This window comes from Silurus aristotelis (genome assembly GCF_946808225.1).
Source record: "Silurus aristotelis genome assembly, chromosome: 7".
Taxonomy (NCBI): Eukaryota; Metazoa; Chordata; class Actinopteri; order Siluriformes; family Siluridae; genus Silurus; species Silurus aristotelis.
Genome location: NC_139580.1, coordinates 11,680,824 through 11,696,192, shown reverse-complemented (window position 1 = coordinate 11,696,192; position 15,369 = coordinate 11,680,824). Strand labels below are relative to the sequence as shown.

General features: G+C 37.1%; 1 protein-coding gene and 1 long non-coding RNA gene across 3 annotated transcripts in view; one reads left to right on the top strand and one right to left on the bottom strand.

The window, feature by feature from the left end:
• The window catches only part of diaph1 (diaphanous related formin 1), a 139,511-nt gene extending 125,050 nt beyond the window's left edge, over window positions 1-14,461 (top strand). For both annotated transcript variants that reach the window (XM_083546946.1, XM_083546945.1), the window contains 2 exons: window positions 2,388-2,477; window positions 12,218-14,461. In XM_083546946.1, coding sequence (XP_083403072.1) covers window positions 2,388-2,477; window positions 12,218-12,405 — 278 coding nt within the window. In that variant the 3' untranslated portion in view covers window positions 12,406-14,461. The remainder of the gene's footprint in view (window positions 1-2,387; window positions 2,478-12,217) is intronic.
• LOC310729200 lies at window positions 2,490-7,930 on the bottom strand. The gene is made up of 3 exons (XR_014534496.1): window positions 7,015-7,930; window positions 4,734-6,915; window positions 2,490-4,670 (listed from the first exon to the last, which is right to left on the bottom strand). It is a non-coding gene; the product is annotated as an uncharacterized lncRNA (long non-coding RNA).
• Window positions 14,462-15,369: the final 908 nt, after the last annotated feature.

Here is a 15,369-nt window from a genome sequence, read left to right as displayed (position 1 = left end):
CACACATTTGATTTTACACACAGGGTTCAGTGCCCTCTTAGGGTCAGTGGATGTTTGGAATGTCCCTGTCATTTCCCGGCATGTAAACCCACCACATATTCAGTAAAGTAATGACTTGCAGTGTTTAACAGTTTATCAGCAGGGAGTCTTAGTGCTCTGTTTTTGAATCACCACTGGTTGTGTGTGCTCTGGGCTGTTCCCAAATTCAGTCTGTGTAGTGTACAATTTGCATACAGGAGATCAACTGTGGGTAACTTGGGTAATACATAGCAAGAAGATCTATTATTGTTTGTCAGAAAAGTGATGAATAGCAAATCATCTTGTTTAGGAGGCTTCTGTTCAGTTGACCACATGAGGTTAATCAGAGTTAGGAATCGCATGAAATTCAAATTCAGCACATGTATATAATCAGCATCAGGAGGTTTGGAACGATTGCATTTGCTCAGATCAGCTGACAAAACAGGCTTTGAGGTTGTGCATTGTAAGATTATATATTTTTTTAAATACATAATTTTCATTAATCTTTTGTTGTTAAACAAAATAGGATTAATCGAACAGCTCCTTTGATACATTATTTTTGGAACATGTGGTATGTGAGGTCTTCTCTATGCTGTCTATTCAGACCAGTACAGATGGTTATATATGCAGCTAGGCTCTGAGAGGCGCTGCTCACCAGATAAATTGTTTTTGTGCCCTTGAGCTTTTTTTTTTTTTTTTTATATATATATATATATATATATATATATAAAACACTGCGCCATGGTTATTTCACAGCTTGACCATTAGGTGTCAGGCTTGTGTGAAAAATAGGAAGGATTCTGCATGTGCCTACGTGAGCAGAGGATGTGAGGATGCGGATGCAGTGTTGGCAGGGGATGTGTGGGAAGCTCACGTGCCTGAAGGGGATGACTAGGCTGACCTATTTCTAATCCACTAATACCTTTTCCACATGCATGCAGTGTGTTGTTACATTTCCTGTTTACATATAAAATATTGTATATTAATATAGTGTTAATTGTGTTCATTAATATTAAATTAGTGTTAATAATCTTGGTGTAATATTATAACCTAGTTGTTCAAATGACCCTCCATTTTCTGAACTAATTTAGATACAGTATTAGAACCATAGATTTTTTATAATTATTAGTGTAATTTATTGCTTACGTTATGGAATGAAAACTCATTCCAAAATGTAATGTATAGATTTGCTGAATGATGATAAGATCAGATCTCTTGCAGTTTTTCTTTCAATCCTCTTGGTGGCGTGTTTGAACTGTGCAGGGCTTCCTGTTTGTTTGTAGGTGTGGGAGTGTTTGTGTCTAGTGTGAGTCTGCTGTGTCTTTGTGTGTGTGAATGGATCCTCTGTGCGTGGTGTGACAGCTCAGACATGAAGCCATCTGGCATCCGCTTTGCAAGAGATTATAGCCTGTGTTTGTCTCCTGCGTGCTTGTTGGGCCTGAGTAGAGCATGCTGCAGGGGGGAAAGAGGCGGAAAGGGATCAGTCCCACTTTATCACATTTTACTGTGTGTGTGTGTGTGTGTGTGTGTGTGTGTGTGTGTGTGTGTGTGTGTGTGTGTGTGTGTGTGTGTGTGTGTGTGTGTGTGTGTAGGAAAGAGACAGGGTGAGACATAAAACTCTAACCTGTTCAAAGAGGAAATGATCAAAACCATCTGGTTAAAGCAGCAAAAACACAGGGATAATTTTACCCCCTGCGCACACTAACTCTTAATTCTTGCCCTTATCTCTCCTATGTGAGTGCCAATAAATGTCTGCAGCAACTGAAGTAGGTCAGCGTCCATCTGGATTGTACTTATTGTATGAGTCCTTCCTTATTTAATTTCGTTGATTGATCTTTCTTTTTTGTCATACAGTCAGTCATAGTATTTATTTATTTATTTATTTTATAACTGAGACATCATACCCACAGTGTAATCAAAGCTTTCCCAACAGAAAAGTAAACAGAATCACAAGTATAATTTTAGTTTCAGGACTAATTCCTGCTGCAAAGTTACTAAGGTGAGACAGCAGGTGGGACAGAGAATTTGTTGGGTTTATACTGTTGCTTAAAGCAGTGCCGGGTGGGACATAGCTGTCCCTCAGAGGACAATAAAAGAAACCAGAATGGCATTTGCTTTCCATCCTAAAGTCTCTATTTAGTGTGTTGGACTTGCCTGCTCTAGTACGTAAGGTTATTAAGCCTGTTATAATCTGTTGTCACCCTGCATGAGTCCACAGACTGACTTCCTGTTTTTGTATCCATGTGGATAAGCGTGTTTGTTCTGGCCATGACGAGTGAATGCATGGGAAATAAAGCGCGTGGTTAGTAATTAATGTGATTTTTGTGTGCATACATGGTATTAAAGATTTGTTTGTTTGTGTTGGTTAGATGGTGATGAGACGGGTATCATGGATGGCCTGTTGGAAGCGCTGCAATCAGGAGCTGCTTTCAAGAGGAAGAGAGCACCACGGCAAGCAGGTAAAACACACACACCTCAACTGGTGCATATTAGTGCAAGGCACAATTGGATTGAAGCGTATATATGATCTTGAGAAAGCTTTTACAGCCACACGTTTTCCTCATCGCACAGTCAAGATGATTCATTATATGGTTTGCACAGTCATATATGCAATCATGTAGTGATTCCCAGAGATTTTCACCGACTGTCTTACAGCGTATCTGCAGAATCTGTTGGAGCAGTAGAGAAAAAAAAGCACTTAAACTTTATACCTTCTTTATAAGGACAGGATATCCTTCTGGACTGGAAATTGCATTTCTATTTTTTTTTATTTGGTGTCAGACCATTTCTGTTTAGTTTCATGCAGAGTAAAGTTTTTGCTTCAGTGATTAGTATTAGTGTAGAGGTCTTAGAGGTGTACATTATAACTTTATCATTAAGTTACTGACATTTTCTAACAGAGGATAAATGAAGAAATTGTCTAAAACTGGACAGTTGTGTCAATTGCAATGAAACAAGATTTTGATTTATAGTATATTTTTTATAGAATTCTTTTCCTTTTATTGTTTTTTTTTTTTAACCTTGCAAGTAAAATCCGATGCCAAAAGAATTTTCCAGTCACTCCTGTCACAAAGTTCCTTTGCCAAAGTGAAACATATTTTGGAGACTAAAAGTAAAGCAATGTCAATAACCCCCATCTCTGATATTTAGTTTCAGAAGTTTCGAAACAAAGCAAAAAGAAAGAATGGTTGTAGCTTTGATTAACTATGGTATTAACAGTGTTTAAAATGTACTATGTGATTACTCATTTCCATTTATTATCCGGGTTATACAGGTACAATTCCTGCCAAGAGCAAAACCTCCATAAGGTCTACATCACCATGTCTGTCTGGAAATGTAACTTTTACTAGCTAAGGATTTGGTTTGGAACATCGCTGTGTATTTGACTGTTTATATGTGCGTTTGCCTGTGTGTGAGTTGTAACCTGATCTTTGACTGAAAGAATCCAGATGTGTAACTACGGCATGTGTTGAAAAAACTGATATCTCTCTCTCTCTCTCTCTCTCTCTCTCTCTCTCTCTCTCTCTCTCTCTCTCTCTCTCTCTCTCTCTCTCTCTCTGTTTTCTAATTTCTCCGTCTCAAATTCCTTGTCTCCACTTTTTCTTCTGCTTTTGCGCAGCAGCTTTTTGGGCTCCTCTTACTCCTCCTCTGGTAATCACAGACTGCTAAAAAAGAAGGCAGACTGAGACGAGAGAACTAAACAGGGGTTATGTTTTCGTCAGCCTTGACTGCATTAACAGTAGAAGTAGGGAGAATTAGCACTGTAGCTGTGAGCCCCCAGAGCTTCTGATTAAAGACACAGTTAAACACAAACAATAGGGACCACATGGTGAAGTAAATGCTAGATTGACACAAAATAACTGCACCATTTTTAGGTGCAAACTGATGTAGGTTCCTGGGAGTATGTTATGTTGACTATTAATTTTTATAGTTTTTTTTTTTTTTTTTTTTAAAGCTCATTATATGGGGCTCCAGTAGTTATAAAGTAAATACTGGGAAGAAGCAAACAAAATTAAAAATGTCCAATTAGTGTAATACCTTCAATGTCTAAAGTCAAACCCTTTAGTGTGTATTTACAGTTGTAGCAATGAAGCTTTAATTCAGCCAGAGGCTCCTATGCAGGACATAGAGCACAGAGTGGTTCAAGATAATACACAGGAATAAACACCTCTGCGCTGGAAACGAGTTATTAGATTAATTGTCTATTGTGTCTATTTTTGCGGAGGTGGGGAACTGTGACTAAATGTAGATGCATACATCCAGCTTACTTCCATCTGCCATCTATATGGGAATCTCTCTCCCACTCCCAACATACATCCTTTGTCATGAGTCATAGTTGTGCATATTTTTGGCCTGTGGAAGATGACGACAGACCAACCGCCTGTTTCCCTGGTAACTAAACCTCCTCTGACTGTACCGTACGTCACTGACGGCACAGACTCTTCCTGATTACTCAGACCCACACATGACCCCAACATTAAAAAATAAATCCAGAACAAACACTAACGCTGTCAGGGGTTACTGAACTCCACCCGACACCATGACTCTGAGTGTAACGCCGACAATCCATCAAACACACACTATCTACTGTAAAAGTCACACATATGCTTCCAGGAGTTATTTATTTATATAAATATATAAATAAATAACTCCTGGAAGCATGTGTGTGACGATATATACCGATGTACATGGAGCATGTATATAACGATCAATACATCGATGCATGTAGAATGGTGCAGCATCCATGAAAGAACTAAATTAATCAAAATGATTTTAAATTGGATATTTTTATTATTGATTTATATTGATATTTTTATTTGATCATTTATATTTTTGTTTCCTGAGGACAATCTCTGCATGTTTTGGTATCTTATCCCCAAAAAAGCTTTTCCCCAATTGGCCAACACTGCGTTTTCCTGTTCTCTAAATGAAAACTACTAATTTGGGGAAACAATTTAGAAGTGATTTCCTACAAGTTAGAAATATGTTTCTAACTTCAGCTTGAATCACATTTAAGGCTGCACAAGCTATATTCACTCTGGTGTGTCCGAACTTTTTTTGAGCAGTCATCCCCACATGCCAGCCACACCCACAGTGACTCCTACAAACCACATGTTCATCCTGGGCAGGAGCGCGTTTGTTCAAACACACACTTGTGGCTGACTGAATAGACACTGAATAAATGGAGGGAGACTGCAGGCATGCGGAAGGGAGTCTTTCACCTATCACCCCTGACCCAGAGTAATGACTTAGAACCAATCAAGTGAAAGACTCGCAGCAGCTGCCAAGCTCCTGACACACACACACACACACACACACACACAGAGGCACGCATGTATGTTCAGGCCAATACCACAGACATTTTGGTGGAGGAGGAGGTGCTAGCCACACATGTCCCATTTTTACTGCTTCATTATTTTCTATAACATGGATCAGGCCTGCTGAAACACTCTGAAAGCTTAGTTTTACAATGTCAGTGACCAGTTCAGTCACACAAAATCAGGAATTAACCCTTCCTGAAAAAAAAAACTGTTTCTTCAAGGTATAAAAGTGGTCAGATTGCCATGTACATCTAGTAGAGATCTTGTCATGCAATACAAATCATATAATCCGGGTCTGTCAATGTCCCTTACAGTACTTGCTATTTATAGAACTTGACCACGATTTATAGTCTGGCTGGGGACCAGTTTTACCTTTTAGGGTCAAAGCTGGAACCGATTCTGTGGCACTAAGCACTTTTTAGCTTGATTTATAGGGTATTTCAGTCTTAAGCTTCAATTAATGTTTTTTCTTATTTCTTTTTGAGAAATGCAATACAGCTGTGTGACACCCCCCCCACACACACACACACACACACGCATATCACACACACTATTTATTTATTTAATTTATACAGTTGAGCATAAAACAGTAAATCCGATCCAGCAAAAGACAATAAAGACGTATAGTCTGTTTCACAGTGTATTTTCCCCTTTTACTGAGTGTAGATTTATAGCAGTGTAGTCATTCTACATCCCCCAACAGCTGATTAAACGCAATTCATTTTATTATAGATACAATATTGATATTTACTGTCTACATCATTATTTATATAATTAGTTATAGTTTTTTATGCAGCTATTCAAATCCTAGAGTCTAAAAGTTATATATGCTTATAACTGTTGTATTGATTGTTGAAGTATGTTAGTATGTAGTGTCTCTATCTAAATTGATAGAGTTAAAGTGTTCTGCCTGGTTATCAGTGACAGTGCAGAATAATGAGAACAGCATGTTTATTGAATTTCTCCTTTTTTTTTTTTTTTTTCCCCTTTATAAATGTACCAGGGAGTGAACTGGAACACTAATAATAGTGCCAGAAAAATCTCTCTGAACTCCAAAGCGGTGCGATCTGATTACGCCTGCACATTTTGTTACACTTTTCATAGTCTTTATTAAAAACAGTTTGTGCTGGATTACATTCCTGGTGTTCATATGCATTAATTCAATTCCAAAAGTGTTTACATTATTAAATAAACAAACACCTGGTTTATATTTAATATTTTTTCTAATGTCAGCAGCTTTGCCAAAACTTGGCAAAACTTACACTCAGCTGGTGTGGCCAATCAGAAAAAGGGTGTGTTTAGTCTAAAAAACATCCCAAGTTTTGTGAAAGGCTACACTTCTGCCCATGCGGGATTGCTCGCATTTATTTTCGTCGTATAGGCTGCACACATCTGCCAGGTCACGACCTACCCCACAAAGAGCCCAACATGATCCTACTATCAATGACTAGGCATACACACCACGTCACAAAAGAGAAGACACACCACACACTTCTGCTCTAAAAGACTAGCACTCACCAAACTTTTACACAAAAGAATGAACAAAGACCAAAATGGCTGCAGTACAAAGGACTATCTACCTTACTCTTTCTTTCTCTCATTCACTCACTCACACACAGAGACCCCCCCCCCCTTCATTCAAACCAGTATTTCTTCAAACACCCTTTGTAGCCACTAGTAAAGTGAGCAGCCACAAACTCTAACTTTGTAGCTGCTGAGAACACCACTCACTCACTCACTCACTCACACAATGAGGTAACACATCTACCTTGCTTCCTCTAGGGGGTGCTAACTGTCTCACATGACACTTAACAGAACAGACGGTTTTGATTAAACACACCCACAAAAACAGTTATTTATAGCCTAAGGTTTACTTGAACACAGAACTATATTCCTTTTGCCTTAACCACATAACCATCCAGCACAAGCCTTGTCTCTCTCAAAAATTATAAATTTCACAACAAATTCTAATGATCCATTCATCTAAAATTTAATAATCTATATAAACAGTATATTTTTCTATTTCTATTTTCTATTTCATTTGTAATACGCGAAAAAGACTAACGTTATGAATCAATTCATATAGTCAAGAAAAGTCTTTAAAAACATTCACGCTGATTTACCTTTTTAACCCAATAAAGCACACTTTAGGCTTTTTTTTTTTAATTAACCAGCTTCCTGAGGAATTTTACTCACGAAGCTTCATGTAAAACCAGATTGAGCTTCTTAATAATATTGTTTAGGGAATAAACCTGTTTTTTTGTTGGAAAGGGTTCAAGTGTATTATTGGTTTAATAGCTTTCACTTGGATCTCATTCTTTTGGGGAAACACACTGTTGTAGGGTTCTACATGCAATCTTTAAGAGTTCCCCTGAGGGACTGAAGAGTACAAGAGTTTATCTTAAAAAAAAAAAAAAACATTATAATGAATGAAATGTATTCATGGGCATTAACTTTACAATTCTGAAACACTTTTCAGCTGTGTTTACTCTCTTATTATTTATGTTCAATTGTGATTAGGCTGTAAATCCGAATGGCAGGTTTTGCACATAAGAACTGGAAAGCCAAGTTTAATTTCATTATATATATATATATATATATATATATATATATATATATATATATATATATATATATATATATTTACAAATGTGAATTATTTTCTGTAAAACAAACACACTTTGTCATCTCTGTATCTTTAAGAGATTGGTTAGAGCCCTGTTTGGAATAAGAGCTATTACATTATTTGGTGGAGTAATACTTTATTATATGGATGAATATAGAGCTAGGTATGGATTGATTATAATGACCTGTAGATCAGACAGCACAAAACCAAACACATCATAAAAAACTGTCAACTATTCCCAAAGCATGAAGGATACAAATGTCTAGAATACAAAGAACATCAGTCAAGAAGCTTTTATTGTCATTTCAAAAATGTATACATGACGCAGTACACAGTGAAAATCACACATCAAGCTACATACAGAACACAGAGCAAAGGACTAAAGTAAGTTGTCCCACCCACATAAAGTGCATCGTGTGTAATCTAGTGCAGATAAACAACAACACGAAAACATACACAAAATAGCGCCGCCTACTGTTAACCTACTGTATAATGTGTTATACAGTCGTCTTCTTCTTTCGGCTTCTCCCATTAGGGGTCGCCACAGCAGATCATCTGTTTCCATTTCCCTCTGTCCTCTACATCTACCTCTTTCAAACCAACAGCCTGCATGTCCTTTCTCAGCACATACATAAACCTCCTCCTCGGCCTTCCTCTTTTCCTCCCTCCTGGCAGCTCCATCCTCAGCATTCTTCTTCTGATATACCCCATGTCCCACCTCTGCACATGTCCAAACCGTCTCAATCTCGCCTCCCTCACTTTGTCACCAAAACGTCCTACATGCGCTGTCCCTCTAATAAACTTGTTTCTTAATAATGTGTTATACAGTACAATGTGCAAAAAAGAACTGTATACAACAGTGTACTTGTAAATATAAAAACAAAATGTTGTGCAAAACTGAATCAGCAGCAATCATAATACAAAATAAAAGCCAGCACTCCCCTGGGTGGGCGGATGTTACTGATTCTGTGAAATAATCAGGAAGATGTACCATTTGCTTTTGCAAGTAATCTGTTACAAATTCAGTTATTTTGACTGTAGCTGGATAAAGAATTTTGTGGTAGATTAGAAAGTTTGTTTAGGATTTTCCGAGTGTTTGTGGCACTTTAAAACACTTCTATCAATTTTGATGAAGTAGGAGTATGTGGTTTTTGACAGAAGCACTTTATAGCCATGATCACATCAGAATGGATTGCTGTCATTATCTTTGTTGCTAAAAAAATTTTAAATGCAGGACTGTGTGTATGGCTTTCCCTCATACACACATTGCGTGTTGTGTTTGTTTTGGACACACACCCGGCTGAAAGTGAAAAGGTTGAACTTGGGTCATACAAAGTGTGTTTCTCGATTTTCAAAGTAAACAGTTACAAACCCATTCAAAGTGTATTTGGTCCTATATTTATATATACACAACAAAGATTAAAAGTGTCACACAGCACAGCCCTCATCCGTGCACAGCGGCACGTTCTGCACACAGAAATAATCATTTCTCTGGCTGAGAAACCAGAAACACCACCTTTTTTTTTCTTTTCTTTTCTTTAAGAAATTGTAAATGTTCATTTAAAGAATCATTGTTGATTCTTTCAATGCTGCAGCAGTATCTCACTTAATATCAGCAATAGAATTAGGCAGTGTTGTTCTGTATGAACAGCAATTGAAAATAGTGCTTTACTTTTATTTATTTATTTTTTTGGAGAATTTTACATAAAGTGCATTGAGATGAGCATTTTCAGAAGGTGAATATGTGCCAACAGACAGGTGGGAAAGAGATCAAAACAAGGGTAATGACAAGCAAGCAGAGTGACATGAGTGTTAAACATTGCAACTGCTCCTTATCTCCCATGTTTAGTGATACCATACTGTACCATGTGCACTGCTGTTACTGTGCATATACACTACACTAGAATGTTATCATGGAACATTCCACTGAAATATGGAATAGAGAGGTGTTTGGTTATTTTTTTTCACTTCTATCCCCTCTCACATTTCCTGAAGTTAGGGAAGTTCCTTTTAGACCGCTGTTCCAAGTCGCTCTTATACATTGTAAAACCAAGGGGCCTTCTATAACCGTGCAAACAAATTCACCACTGTCTTATCAGAGGTCATTTATTAAAAATGTTGAACTCTTATCTGATGTTAAACATTCTTTAGTGAAATCCTGCACCCCTTTTAGTGATTAAGCTGTAATTCTGATTGACAGTTGTCACATATAATAACTGAAAAGTCTGGTTTAAGTACATCATGTACATTACTTTCTGTAAAATAAACGCTCTTTGAGCATCACTTCAAACATCTCATCTCTGCACCTTTAATATTAGAGCCCTGATCCAAATATGAGAGATTACCTCATTTGGTGGAGTAATAAGTAAAAAAAAAAAAAAAAAAAAAAAGTTAAAAAATGTCTAGAATACGATGAACATTGCTGTTATGTGGGAGCTCTGCCTCTGGGGCTGTTAGTTAATTATATCTATTATTGGAGGTGTCGGAGAAAAACTGCCACACATGAACATATACACACAACACTTTGTCCTGAGTTTCTCTGAGAAGGTCATGTTCTCATTTCACACAGAACATCACATCTATATGAGAAACACTGCCCATAAGTTCAGCTCTGATAATCTCAGCCTGTTTCCCTTCTTTCTTTTTGTTTGTTCTTTCCTTCCCTTAATTTTCCTTTCATCCTCCTTTATCACTCGCATATCCTGTAACTGCTTTTATTTTATTTTTTTTCTCCAACAGACTCAGTGCTGTCTTTGTCCCAGCTCATATTGGACACCTGCTCGGTAACTTGTGTGTACCTGTGTGTGTCGCGAGCATGCCGGTTTATGCAGTGCGGTGTTCATTGCAGGTCTTATTTGTTTAGTGAAGCATGTGGTTTATGGAGATCAGTGGAAGTTTGGGTGTGTGCTTCGGTGTACACCAGCCAGCCATTGATTTTCATCCATGGTTGACTTTACATAGTTTTTCTTTTTTTTTTCTTTTTCTTGCATGTAATTAATGTGATGCATTAATATCATACAGGAACTGTTCCATGAAGTAAAACACGGCCAGGGAATTTAAAACCATCCTCCTGCATTATCGAACTGAGCTTTCTATTACCAACATGTTTGTACTAGCTGAAATTTTACCATTAATTTCACTCCACAAACATGTATTAACATAACTCAGAAATGGTTTTCAGGGATTCGTTTACTGTCTGAGCTGTTAGTCTTTGAGATAATGAGGGCAGTGTGTACAGAGTGAAAGTGAGGCCTCAGGCAGTCTGCATTAATGATGCCATTAATTCAGCTTCCTGATCTGCCTGTAGCCATTTTGAATTTGTTGGAGCTCCAGTACACAAAAGCAAATCGGAACCGTTTCATCTTTACAAAATGTTTGTTCATTCTAGTAACCTGTGTAAGCCTGTTTCATTTGTGGACACACTTTTGTTTGTGTCTGTTTTAGCATCTGTTGCATGGGTTTATTGTACTTTTTTTGTTTGTTTTCAGCACAAGTGTGGTATTGAGGTGTTGCTGTTTTTTAATGTGATGTTTTAATCTAATTTCTGTTTTATTTAACATACACTATTTGACTTTCAGCCCTTTAGTAACACTTCATTACAGCCTCAGAGTAACTGCTGAATGTAAAGCATTATTTGACTACTGACAATTCAGTCGTTTGAGGGTTTCTACAGAGGTGACAAAATATGCTGAGTGAATCAAATTATTTCTAGGTCGGGGGGGGAGACAAATATGCAAAATTGGCGAAGTATGTAAAAAAAAATATATATAAATATATATATATATATATATATATATATATATATATATATATATATATATATATATATATATATATATATAAAATATTATTTTTACTTATAATATTAATAATTATGTTCAGAATAACTTTAAAATTTAAAAAAAAATGTCCAGAACACTGGCAAATTATCACACAAAACAAGTTGATGTGCTTTATTTGCACTTTTTGTTAAATTTATACTTGTGGATCTTAGTGGTTATACAAATTGGCTGCTAAAAGCCTGGCAGACTTTCTTCTTGTCCAAAGCAAATATCTCCAAGTTAAAAAAAACAAACAAAATAAATCATATATAACTAAGTAAAATTACAAAAATCAATGTTTTGTTGTTTGTTTGTTTGTTTGTTGTCAAATTTCATCTAGGATGGACTTATAAATGCAGTCTGTGGTAGGTCTTATAAATCTAGAACAAAAACATTCAAGAGAATATTGCTGTTTTATCTCTTTCATTCAGGGAATCGGAGAGGAGCTGGAAATGCAGTGACAAACATTCTCGCCAAAGAACTGCTGCAGGAAGACCCCAAGCCTAGCATCACAACCAAAAAGACCCGATTGGACAATGAGAGCAAAAAGGCAGAGTCACCAGAAGACACGGACTCACTGGAGGATCTTTTGGACGTTGCTCCACCCCGGTCTAATTAGGAACTTATGTGCTGACCTTCTCTTTCCTGCTGAAGGAATCAGGGGGTTGGACATTGCTTTTTGGGTCAAATGTGATACTGGGGATCTTTCTCTGGCCTGCATTCCCATGTAAGCCTTCATGGCCAATTTTTACTGTAGAGGAGGGTCTCTGCTGGCCCTGCCCATAATTGTATCTACTTATCCACTGCCCTTTTTTCATTACTTTTTTTTTTTTCTTCTCAACATATCTTAAAGGTAAAATTGGATAAATCCAAAGATCTGTTCTTAAATTGTGGCACATAGCAGGTGATACATTCACTGATATTTCTGCACTTATATTTAGTTTCGATTGATTGTTAGTTGTTTATTAGTACTTCATATCTGTACACACATCTATTTTATTTTTTTTTTGAGCTACTATGCAAAACTTACTGTGTACAGAGTGTTAAAGGTATAAAGTCATTACCTTAGCATGAGGAAACAAGTGCCAACTGATAGGTTAGATATGTACATACCAGCAAACTGTTCAATAAGTGTGTGCCTTAAGTGAAATGGAAACAAACACCGACAGGCATGTGTGTGTGTGCGCGAGTGTGTGTGTGTGTGTTTGTTTTGTAATGTCTGGTACCTCATTGTGAGGAACCCCCCCCCCCCCCCCCCCCCAACAGTTCAGATGTTTTTTGTCTATTTTTGTCCTTTAGAAAACTCAAGCTGCACATCTCATAGCTAAATCTAGGGTAGTCTCTTATTATATCACCACAATGATGGAGCCTGTGTGTTTGCGCATTTACACACTGCTCTGTATAATTACTGCACTGGATAAACTCATAAACATCTCATACCCTGTTCTATTTTGTGTTTGTCTGAAAGCTATAGATAGTCATGTACCGAAGTTCCCGCACACTTGATCACTGCCCAGAAAATGTTGCAGTCTTCGCCTGCGATCCTGTCCATGTTTGATTCAAGACAGATTTTGAGTTTGCTTGTGCCAGATGAACAAACAGTTCACTTTCTGCATGTGGGGAAATATTTAGCTGTCAGGAAGAAAAAGTATCAGTAGAATAATTGTTACTGCTCTCTCGATTTTCAGAAAAATAGTTTTAGTATTTCTTCTGGAAATGATCTCAAATGTAGCTGAAGGTCACTTGCTTCCTCACAACTTTTAGACATATAATCAACAATGTGAAACCATATACATGTTTCTCATGTCTGTTTTTGAATGACATCTTTTTTGTCCTGAATGTAGCGTTGCGTAATCATAGGTCTTAAAACACTGGACACACGTCTATTGACTGCAAGCCATTCTGGATGTTCTGCCCCAGTTGTGTGAATATGTAGCTGCTTTCAATTTGATGCTTGATACTGAGCAGGTTAGCGTTCTTTTGGGTCCTGAGACGAAGTCTTTAGTAAAACAGTAAGAACTATCTGGACGACTCTGTGTGACATGATGGTTTAGCAACCATGAAGCCTATACACATCGGGCCGAGCAGTTTAGCTTGTGTGAAGCGCAAAGAATTTGAGGAAGATTTAGCCATAGAACTGACTCTCTCAATCCTACATTTGTTCTCACTCATCTGACATTAATATCAAAGAACCATTTTGAATATGAACTCTGTGTAGAATTTAGTGAACTGCTAAAGGAAGGGTAGAGAAAAGGTAGTTTTACACCATAACTATTAAAATATTCAAACGAATTCATACAACAAAGTGAAGGCTTTTGGGTGGGCGGAGAACCTGCTATTAGCCAAGTGTCGGTTCTATTTGTAGATCACTGATGGATGGATTAGAGCTTCACATGGCATTTATTAAACATTCCTGTTACAGTATGGTAACTGAATTGATTTATGTACATGCTGGAGAGCATCATTACATCACTGGATTCAGTAAGAAATACAGTGCATAGACTTTTTTTTTCCATTTTACAGACATTTTCTAAATACATTTTTATTGATTGTTTTATTTTTAAGATTAATGTAATTAGAAATACTCTTGGTAATTTGTGTGTATATTGAATTGTCTTTAGATAAATGAATTTCCAATTCTGTTCGACTCTTGCCATTAAAAAACATTAGTAGTATATCTCATCTTGTGTGTGTGATTGAAAGTGTGTGTTCTAAACGACAAGTTCTGGCACAATCTATCACATTGCAAAAATGTGACCATGGTTTTAATCATCAGATGTTCCAATCTGGGCTGCACATGTAAGTAAAATACATAAAGAGCGCACTTATTATGTTCTTGCTTGGTAAGCCTCGAAAAAAATGCAGACTGTTTTGCATTATTTATGATACAGAAATAAAAAAGGAAAAGTTTTGCATTGAATAAAATCGAAAACGCCGTATCGAGAACTGAATCGAATGTTGACTAAAGTGTATTGTTACACTCCTAATTTCATCCTGCTCTTGTTTGTTCTCTCACTGTTTATAACCACTTTCCCACTCTGGGTTGCCAATTTTCCATAACAATTCCTCTTTTGGGTGCTGTGGTTTCACGAGAGACAGGTAATATTCAGCTAATATTTTGAGTTGTGAATCATCCCTTTTTTTCCTGAATAAAAGTAAGGACGTGTTTCATTCTAGAATCAGGCTTTTTTAAATCCAAAATTTAAGACATATGCATGTATGGTGTCTTAAAAATGTCAAATCACATGAAAAATATCTATTTGGCCAATGCCTATTGGAAGCTCATGACTATTATAATGCTGGCGGTTAAACTATGAATAACGCTTATGTTCCTGCTGACCAGAGCATGTGCTAAACATATGGTTGTGTGTACATGCTTGTGTGGTCTCAAGGTTAGCAGAAAAGAGGATTATCGATGTGAAGGCTGGCGGAGTGAAGACGAAGTGGTGGGGACGAGCCGTATGCACGTTTTGTTTGTTTTCCTCCTGCGTTATCACACGTTATTCAAATAATCAGTTAGTTCCTCAACTTTTTTTCTGAGACAGTAGTGTTAGAGCAGGAAGAAAACAAAATTGTGTTATTG